The sequence below is a fragment of the Bos indicus genome, chromosome 15 (genome assembly GCF_029378745.1).
Source record: "Bos indicus isolate NIAB-ARS_2022 breed Sahiwal x Tharparkar chromosome 15, NIAB-ARS_B.indTharparkar_mat_pri_1.0, whole genome shotgun sequence".
Lineage (NCBI taxonomy): Eukaryota > Metazoa > Chordata > Mammalia > Artiodactyla > Bovidae > Bos > Bos indicus.
This window is the reverse complement of record NC_091774.1, coordinates 53,311,109-53,321,241: the sequence shown is the minus strand read 5'-3', so window position 1 is coordinate 53,321,241 and position 10,133 is coordinate 53,311,109. Positions and strand designations below refer to the sequence as shown.

General features: G+C 55.2%; 1 protein-coding gene across 1 annotated transcript in view; it reads right to left on the bottom strand.

The window, feature by feature from the left end:
- Nucleotides 1–4,142: 4,142 nt before the first annotated feature.
- The window catches only part of ARHGEF17 (Rho guanine nucleotide exchange factor 17), a 58,520-nt gene continuing 52,529 nt past the window's right edge, over nt 4,143–10,133 (bottom strand). Inside the window, exons 14-21 of the mRNA XM_019975300.2 lie at nt 9,586–9,884; nt 8,859–9,108; nt 8,497–8,583; nt 8,122–8,189; nt 7,745–7,893; nt 6,712–6,886; nt 6,328–6,597; nt 4,143–5,651 (exon numbers count right to left, since the gene is read on the bottom strand). Of these exons, the coding sequence (XP_019830859.2) occupies nt 5,455–5,651; nt 6,328–6,597; nt 6,712–6,886; nt 7,745–7,893; nt 8,122–8,189; nt 8,497–8,583; nt 8,859–9,108; nt 9,586–9,884 (1,495 nt within the window). The 3' untranslated portion in view covers nt 4,143–5,454. The remainder of the gene's footprint in view (nt 5,652–6,327; nt 6,598–6,711; nt 6,887–7,744; nt 7,894–8,121; nt 8,190–8,496; nt 8,584–8,858; nt 9,109–9,585; nt 9,885–10,133) is intronic.

Below are 10,133 nucleotides of genomic sequence, written 5' to 3'. Positions count from 1 at the left end.
GGTTCAGGAAAACAAAGGACTCTTAGAATCACAGGCTTTTAAAACTCCTGGCATCTCAGATGGGTCCTCAGAATCTTAGCATTTTAATCCCTGAGCTCAAGCACCTCAGAGACAGACAATCTTGTTGAACCTCTGATAGGGAAGCCGGAGAACTGAGTCCAGAGAAGTCCTGTACCTCATCCTAGGCGGCACAGCACAAGACTTCAGTAAGCTGGGTGAGCTGTGGTGACCCAGGGGCAGGGACATAGGCCCCACCCACTGAGATGCCTAAGGTGGGGTGGGGATCCTGGGCTGCAGGATCAGAGAAAAGGGGCTGTTTGCGGGGGATCTGAGCAGATAGCTGCCTCTGGGGTTATGAGGGCTACCTAGGTGGCGCTAGTGGTAAAGAACTTGCTTGCCATGCAGGAGACATGAGACCCGGGTTCGATCCCTGGGTCAGGAAGATCCCCTGGAGGAGGGCACGGCAACCCACTCGAGTATTCTTGCCTGGAGAATCCTAGGGACAGAAGAGCCTGACAAGTTACGGCAAGAGTCAGACAGACAGGACTGAAGCGATGTAGCACGCACAGGGTTACGGACCAGAAATGGTGGCGCCCTCTGTGGATACCCTTAAGTTCCAATGTGACTGTCCAAAGCAAGAGGAAAGGTCATGGCTCAGACTTAAATTTCAAGACTCTGCACTTGGCTAACCCCCTAACTGGTCAGGTTCTATCCCTCAGAAGGTGGGCTGTCCTCCTGTATCTGTTCCTAGCCTCCAGTGGGAGGCTTGGTTTAAAGCCATTGTCAGGCTGTGTGGCCTTAAGCTAGTGACTTTACCTGAGTGCAAATTCACTCTCAGGGCATTGTGAGGATCTGCTGAGACCCCACATGGGAGGCATCAACTTATTCTACGCTGCGGGCTCAGAACCTGCTCCTTTAGTCCCCACGCCCTGTGTCCTCTCCACAGCCCAGTGTCTGGGCTCTGCCCTCTCTCTCCAGTAACTGCGACATCGCCCCCTCCCCATTTAGCCCTGCATCCTGCCCCTGACCCAGCCCCTTCACTTGCCTTTGCCAGGCAAGGATCCTCGTTGGCCATAATGGGCCCAAAATAGTACTTCCCCTTGCTCTTTCCTGCAATCTGGCCTGTGGCTTCAGGTCTGTGAGGACAGAAGAGAGACTTGGTGTTTGGCAGGCATGCAAAAGATGTGACGAGCTCTCGGAGGTCACCTGGGTCATTTTTTTTTTTTACTTTTCTGACCATAGGAAACCTTCCTGCCCGGTTCTCCTCCACACCCACCCTCAGCCTCAGTGCTGCCTTGCTGTGTGACGTCAGGTAAATCTCTGTCCTTTTCTGTACCTCATCTTCCTTTTGAGGCAGATGTATAGCTAAACCCTGCTGTTTGTATCTAGCCCAAGGAAACACCTGGAGAACCCCCCTGGGAGAAAAGGTGGCTTTTGGCCCTGACTGTCTCCTCTGAAGTCAGGATGTCCTTCCCAGGCTGGGTATGAGGAACATGAGCCAGATACGTCATGAGTGGCTGGATGTGTCTTTGGCTGCTTGGACTGTCTCGTGTCCTCCAGCCACCCCATGTCACTGCCCTTACTCTCCTCCATGAGGCAGAGACCTGAGCAGACAGATCACATGCACATCCCGGCTCTACTGCTTAGTAGGAAGGCAACCTTGAGGAAGGCGTTTGACCTCTCTGAACCTCAGTTTCCTCATCTGAAAAAAAGGATAATGGTACCAACCTCCCAGGACCACTGAGGATGAAACTGGATGGTCCAAGCTCCTGGCTTGCAATAAATAAATGGGAGCTGGGGCTATTATTTAGCAACATTCAAGACCTACAGGGAAACCGCAACTGAATTCTCTAGATTTAACTAAACAAATATTTATTGAGCACCTACTTTGTGTCAGGCACTGCAGGTGGCCTGGGGATGGGGCAGTGAGCAAACATCCCCCTTGCAGAGCTCACATTCTGGCTTCCCTGCCTTTTCATTTTTCCCCACTGCTCCAGCTGGGCCTACACCTCAGACCTCTTGCTCCCGGTTTCCTGACCCTTCTTTGCATTGACTCAAGCTGTTCCTTCACTCCTCACATCAAACCCGAGTCCCATTACCTCCACCCCAGTGGCATGGCTTGTGGGATCTTAGTTCCCCACCCAGGGATCAAACCTGGGCCCATGGCAGTGGCAGTACAGAGTCCCAACCACTAGACTGCTAGGGAAGTCCCTGGCTGTGCCCTTTAAAACAGTGGTTCTCCGCCTCACTAGCAGAACTAAACCACGGTGTCAGAAGCCAGCATGGTAGTTACCCTAGAAGGGGAGAGTAGGTGGGGGTACGTGGGAGCTTTCAAGTGGTGGAATGTTCGGTTTCTTAATCTGGGTGTGTTTATTAATAAACTTATCTAGCAGTCCACTAATGACTTGAGTACCATTCTATACAAATGTTATACTTCACTTAGAAGTTTTCCTACAAATATGACTGACACTTGGGTCAGTCCCACCCTCAGAATTCTGATCTAATTGGTCTGGAATGTGACCTGGACCCCCCAGGTGATTACAATGTGCAGGCAAGATTTGAGAACCACTGCTTTGGAGGAGCTGATCCTTCTAGGCTCTCCCCTAGGCCGGGTGCCTAGCGATCGATCGTGCATCCCAGGACCGCCCTGCCCACAGCTGACCTGCTCAGGGCTGCTCATCTCTCCACAGGCTGCCCGGTGTCCTGGGATGTGGCCTTCTAAGGAGCAGCGGGCTGGGCCGGGCCCATTCCTACCGAGGCATATTAGGGAAAATGCTGAGGATCTGGCCTTGGATAACCAGTGCTGAAAGTTAAGTCTGTCCAGAGGCAGAAGAGGGCCTCAGGCAGCAGAAGTTGTGAAGCAGAAAATGGCAGCTGGCTGGTGGTGAGGCAGGAATCAGAGACTCAAGGTGGAGAGTCCAGGGGTCTTAAGGTGGGGCAGCAGTACATGGGCCACTGTGCTAACAGCTATTTGATTCTAGTTCGTTTCCACTAGTCAGCGCCCCCTTTATTTCTGGGCAGAACAAATCTCTTCCTTGCAATCCAAAGATCTGTGCATACCAACCAACAGTCCTGTGGGGGAAAGGATTATCAACCCCAGTTTACAGATGACGAGATGGAGGCTCAGAGGGAATACAACTCATCCAAAGCTGCACAGCCAATTAGTGGCAAAGTCTAAGTTTCTGTTCAGCTTCAAAACCTGTGCTCCTTCTATGCCATTTCATCAAATTCCACGTGAATGTAGCCTTCTACTCTGTGATGTATCTGTTTTCTGTTACCCTCTCCTCCAGATCATCCCAGTAGTGATGCTGCCAGATGTTTCATGCCTGTCCCATGGCATCAAGGGCCTGGCAGAACTAAGATATGTGGATACCAGTATGCCAAGTGTGAGCCTTCATGCCTCTTTAGCAAATGATTTCTGTAAAGTCTTAATTGTTTGGGTTGGAAAATGTTCAAACGTGTGTTCAAGAGAGCTGAAGCCTGATTTGTTCTTTTTCTAGAAGTCATCACCTTATGTCTTGCTGGTGCGCCCTGGTGGAAAGGGCTCTGTGCCCCTGCGAGGAACAGTCCTGTGTTGTCAGCCTTTGCATTCTCATGGTCATTTAATGACTAGAAATCACAGCGACCTGGAGTCTCCCCTGCTCACCGTGGCCTGTCAGATTCTGAGCCTCCTGAGGCTTTGGTGGAGAGCACCGATCCTTGTAGGAGCTGTAGACAGGCTCACATTCACCTAGTTTTTCCTTGTAGCATGTGTCAGCTTCAGATTCCCAAGCTTTATCCCAGGCCTACTGACTCAGGAGCTGGGGAAGCCTGGGAATGTGTATTTACATACACATAATTTATGTATCATGCTTTGTATTTACAATGTTAACCTGTAAGGGACTCTAAAATGCACCCTGGTTATAAAGCATCTGAATAGCACAACTCCTGGTTTTCCTGATGCGGAAGCTGCAGCCCACAGAGATACAGTGACCTGCCTGAGATAACACAGCACGTCAGTGGCCGCCTTGACACTGCAGCACTCTTCTGGGTCTCTGAGTCCTACTCTGTCTGTCCAAGTGGGTAGTTGTCAGGGAGCCCACGCAGCTGGGGAGCTCGGAGGTTGCTGGCAGGAGGCCTCTGTGGCTGCCGATGGGGACCAGTTGTTTGGTGTTTCTATTTATTGACCCTTTAAACTTCATCATCCAAGGAAAGTTAATACATGACTGTTTGGTAGCAAGAAAAACATAATCTAAGACCGCAATGACCCACCCACCCCAAACAAAAACAGAACCAAACAAACCCCATCTGACACCAGACCTTTGGAGCTGCAGCTGAAGAAGCGTGGGGCTGGGGTCAGACTGGCTTCTGCGGTTTGGGGGTGGGGGCAGGGGAAGCTAGTCTCCAGAGTGGCCTTCCCAGCCAGGGAGGCCATTTCTGGCCCCTCAGCTTTGGGCGTCCTTGGAAGGGCTGCCGCTGCAAGAGGAGGATGTGCAGAGAGGGAGTCAGTGGTCAGAGTGAGGGGCCCCTAGGCCCACCCTCTGCGGTGACCATGTGTGCCAGTGCATGAGACACAGGGGCTGGGGGGCAACGTGCGGACAGCGAGGGCCCCTTCCCTGCTCAGGCCAGGAGAGGGCCCTGGACGAGGCCCCGACAGGGTTCCCACATTCGGAAACCGCTAAAGGCACTGCCAACAAGCAAGGAAACGCCGAGCCTGGGGAAACCCCCCGGATGGGAGTCACTGCCCACCCCGCCGGTCATCGCCTTGTTCTGGATGACTGAGGGGACTTGGTCCTTTGCTCTGGATACTGGAGGGCAACCCAGTCAGGACAAGGCCGTGGAAAGTTTATGTTAAGGGGCAGTGTTTCAGTGCCCCAGACATGCAGTGTGTGTGTGCGTACATAATGAGGGGGGACCGGTCCCTCCAGGAAGGCTGGTTGGGGTCCCAGGGTGACTCCCAGGGCAGGAACAGGGTTTTTTTTCCCTCTTCTGTTATTTTCTCCAATCACTCCCTGCCCCAGGTCATTGCATAAATAAGTGCTTGGGAAGGTACACATCTAAAAAGAAACATAAATACTGTACACGGGAAAGGATTCCATCCCCCAGCCCTCCCACTGTCCCCAGGAAAACCCTCCAAATATTGCACATGGCCCTCCCCAGCCCTGTGGGGTCCAGGCCCGGCCGTGTCTTTGGTAGAAGCTCCAGGGACAGAGGTCCTGGGCAGCCCACGTGCCCCCTCTCCACCCTCCCATCATGACTGGGTGCACCGGAGCAGCCAGAGGGCTGGGAAAGGCCTAGACCCCGCTGGCCAGCAGGTGCTCCATTGGCAATGCTTCCGCAAGGATGGGAGGCAGTCTGTGCAGGCACGGGTGTGCCCCAGTCAGACACTCGTGTGAGGGTCTGCCAGTGGGCTTGGAAGAGGCAAGCAGGCGGAGGGCGGGTGGGTGGGCGAGTCCTGGGCCACCGTGGACAGGGTCACACCCTCCATAGGAGGAGGTGGTTTGTGCTGTCGTCTCGGCCCACGGTCTCACTGCTGCCGCCGCCCCCACTGCTGAGTCGGAAGTCCTCGTAGCCGTCGCCTCCACTGATCACCAGCATTTTAGGCCTGGCCGAGGCAGGGCCTCGGTGCCGAGGGGAGTCCCGATGCTCCAATGAGGGCAGCTTCTCCGGGCCTGGGGGGCAGAGGGGAGGAGCCATGAACCTGGGGGTGACTGGCGGCAGCACTGTCTCAACACAGCCCTCTTGGTGCTCATCTCCTGCTTCCAACAGCCCTTTCCCAGGTGGGCAGCTAAGTCTTCTCTGGACCCAGACAACCCCTGACCGAGGCCTCCCTGCTTCCTGATGCCCACAGCCACTTCCTCTTGGGAGTACGGCTTCCTGTCCTGCCAGAGCAAGACCTGGCCAACTGCAACCCCCTTGATGTATATCGTTACCTACTAGGGTTCACTTTCTAATCCTCACAGCCCCTTTCCTATCCTACGGACCCTTCTACGCTCTGCTTTCTGGTGCTATTTCTGTTTCCCGCTCTGCCCTATACATCATTTCTAGTCCTGTTTTATTTCCTGTTGTATGTATCCCTTCCTGTGCCATACTCTAATTCTTAGTTCACTTCCTCATCTCCGTGACATTCTCTGGACAGAATTTTACACACACACACACACACACACACACACAGAGTATCCTAATAGATTTTAGTTTGGGTTTTCTATAGCCTACTTCCTGTAATATACGCCACTTCCACATCTGTATTGCATTTTCCCTCCCTCTTAACCCTCCTCTGGCAGGGCAGCGGGGCATCCTAAACCCAAAGCCCAGGTCCCTGGATTGGCATAGGATGTGTAGACCCACCTGCGTCTGGGGGAGGTGGTGGAGTTGGGCAGAGCAGGTTGAAGCCGTCTGGAAGTTGGACTGCGGCCAAGAAGCGGACATGGCCGGTGTGTCCCTGGCCGAGGCCAGCAGGGCTGAGAGGCGCCCGTGGACAGCTGATGGTACTGGGTGAGGTGGGCATGGTGAGTACCACGCCGGCACTGGTGCCCACCCACAGCAGCTCTTCACACACCAGCAGCGCTGTGATCCTCAGGCAGGCAGCCTTGTGCTGCCGGATGATGGCGTCTGAGCCTGGGGTAGGAGACAGACCAGCGCTGGGGGCGAGTCCTGGCCCTGGCGTAGCATCCTCACTGCCAGGGACAGAAAAGCTCCAAGGGAAGGGGCAGTAGGGACTGAGGCCAGTACCTGCCAGCATCCTGTGCACAGGAGGTGTGACATCTACCTCCGCCAGCTGCTCAAACGTGTCTGGATGGTAGAGACACACATGGGCACTACCCTTCAATGTCACCCACACGCCCAGGCTGGAGTCCACCATGCAAGCCACGCTGCGACTGGAATCCTGCCCCACGGAGAACGTGTGCTGGGGTGAGGGTCGAGAACAGATGGGTGAGTGACAGGCCTGCCCTCACCGGCCCCTCCCAGCCTTGTGCTTCACCAGTGCCCGTTCCTCCTTCCTTACAACTCATGCCAAATCTCTCCAGAGAGCCCGCTGGATTGACAGCAAAGGCAGCCTTGCTCCTTGACCTGGATGATTAACCTTTCAAATGTTAGTTTCTCTGGAGCCTCCCCACCTTAACCTCAGGAATTACAGTGCCCTTTCCCCAAGGAAGTTGAGTGAGTTAATGATCAGAAAGTTCAAAGCCTGAAGGGTCTTAACAGCAATCATTGGCCTCACCCTGTACAGCTGGGAAACGAGTCTAGAAGGGGAGGGAACCTGTCCAAAGGCATCGGCAAGTCAGTCATAGACCTGGGCCTGAACCTGGGTTCTCCACCTCTTCACTCCCAGCCCAACCAATGGTGGGACCAGTGAGAGGGAAATCAAGGGAACTTAGTTACTCCTGGATACTACCAGGCTGACAGCTACTGATGCACATGTAAATGAACTCAGGACTAAAGGCCAGAGTGATGATAAGGGATGTTGACATCAGAAAGGAACTCTGTCCACCCACCAAAGACACCAATACTTTAGCTGAGAAATAGGGCTGGAGGGGGAGGAGGACTAGAGTTCTAACTTACATGTACCTGTAGCCTTCATCAGCTAGAAGCAAATAAGGATTAGAGAAGGCCAGGGGCTGGCCCAGATTCACACAGTGGTCGGGGGAAAGCCCCGACCTCTCAGCTGGTTGCTTTTTTATGGCCCTGTGGTCTCACCTCCTCTCTCATGGGCCTGGCTCACCCCAAGTCACAAATTCCCCAACCCCACCCACATCCCCACTACCTCTAGCTGCAGCGTGTCAGGGCTCAGGACAAGGACTCGGTTCTGGCAGCCACACCACAGCCGCCCACCCACAGACACCATCTTGGTGATGGGGCTCCCCTGAGCACCCAGGGTCACCGATTTGAAGTTATGGGGGTCCCAGAAATGGCCTAGAGTAGGAGTGGGATAAAGAAAACAGCAGATTCAATCTTACATTGCATTTGAGCCTCACCCTCCCCTGAAATAAGGTGCTAATAAATAACCTCATTTGTCATTGAGGACACCAAACCCCAGAAAAGACCTGGGAGTTACCAAAAGTCACATCTCCAGACATGCGGTCTGGAGGCCCCAGCTTGCTCAGGAGGGAGACCCTACTCAGCGGGGAGGGGGACACTCACCTGCTTCTCTTTGGTAGACTACGAGCTCTCCATTGGCCAAAGACACAAACACCTGGTTATTCAGATACCTAGGAAAGGAAAAGGAGTCATGGGGGTTTCAGGAAGCCAAAGGAGGTCCCCTGAGCCCAAGGCATCAGACAGAATGACTATGGCTTCCGAAAGATTACCTCCTCCCACCCCTTGTTCTCTAGGTGGTGGGCACCTGAGTCTAAGAAGAGGCAGTGACTTGCACAATGACACACGGTGTGTGGGAGACACAGTTAGCCTGGGGCACGCCTGTGTGCTCTGTGCCCAGAGGGTACAGGTGAGCAGAAGGACATCTACGGGTATAGCTGAGAAGGGTGTGAACCAGAAGAGCCATCTGGGGGGCCTTACAGGATGCAGGTAACAGAGGCCGAGTGCTGGAGCTTCAAGCTGTTCCTGCGATCGCGGATGCTGTCAGAGGACTGGTACACGTGGACACTGTGGATCAGTGGTGTGGACCTGTGACAAGTGCTTGGGCACACCAATCCCTCCACCTAGCTGCCTCCACCACCATCTCCTCCACGGCAGGTGCCACCCCAAGGTACCAAAATCCCACTGCCTTCCTGTGGGTTTCAGACCCTCTGGCAGCCCTGGTTGACAGTATCCTTGAGATCTGACCCAAGGCCCTCCTGCTTCTGCTTTAGGATGTGATATTTCTTAAACAGGGACTGCAGGTTCTGGCACCAAGACTCCAGCCTCTCCTGTGTCCCTACCAGCCATCCTCGGTGCCCAGCCACACGGAACTCTGGTAGGCCTCAGGGTCAACGCTCAGCAGGTCCTCCAGGCTGCCGCGGGTGAAGGAGCCACGACTGGACCGACGAAGGGCTCTCCCATCCATGGGACTGGTGCCGCAGGGACCGCCAGGCCCGAAGGAGCCAGACAGTGGCAGGAAGCCAGGCTCCTGTTCCTCCTCTGAACTGGTGGTCTCTGCTGTGGCCTCCTTGGAGCTCGGGGTCTCCTCATCTGATGGAGACAAAAGGCTCTTTCTCCCACTCTGCCAGGCCCAAGATGTGGTATCTTTCTAGGCCCTACTCTCCCCTCAATGCACCCTTCTGGGTCAAGGTCTTCCACTGCTGTTCTCCCCGCCCTCCAGACTCCGCCATCAGTTCAGCCCTTGTTACCCTGATGACTTGACAGCTCAGTGCTACAGGTTCCTGGTCCCAGCTTGGCCACCTCCAATCCACCACCATGGACCAGTTACCACCATCCCCAACAACTCCCATCTTCCTCAACTGGCCATTGCAGGGGCCTGAGGATCCAGCCTGACTACCCACTGCCCCTGGGGCCCTTGGTGTCACAGTCCCTGCCCATCTTGCTGGCCCCCAGCGCTCTCTGCACTAGAATCTTAAGGAGACTCGATGCCATGGTTGTGCTTATCCTTTCTCTCATTCAATCAGCACGGGCTGGGCTGCCCCTCCCTGCCCCAAGCTGGGCACTCACTGCCAAAGCTAGAGGAGATGGTGGACCGGCTGGCCTGGCTCTGCAGGGTCCCCGAGGGGCTGGGCGAAGACTCATCATCTGAGTCGCTGTCAAAGGGCACTAGCTCTGGGCGGGGATCACCCTCGGCGGGGCCTGGCGTCATCTCCAGGCCTGAGCCCGCTATGGAGATGTGCAGGCATGGCTGGGGCCCTGGATCGGCCAGCGTCGCTGCTTCCTCGTCCGCCGCCTCGACGTCCAGGTCTGGCCCGGTAGGCTCGGGTGCCGTCTCTGGGGGGTTCCTCAGCGACGCAGTCTGTTCCCTGGGAGACGAAGGGTTGGGAATGAGTGTCACTAGGGGCAATGTTCTTGCCTGGAGAATCCCAGGGACGGGGGAGCCTGGTGGGCTGCCGTCTATGGGGTCGCACAGAGTCGGACACGACTGAAGCGACTTAGCAGCAGCAGCAGCAGTAGGAGCTAGGATCTGCCCTACACGTCCTCACGCCCAGGCCCCGCCCACACCCACAGGACACGCCCACCCTCTGGGTCAGGGGCCGGGACTCTCCCCCCAG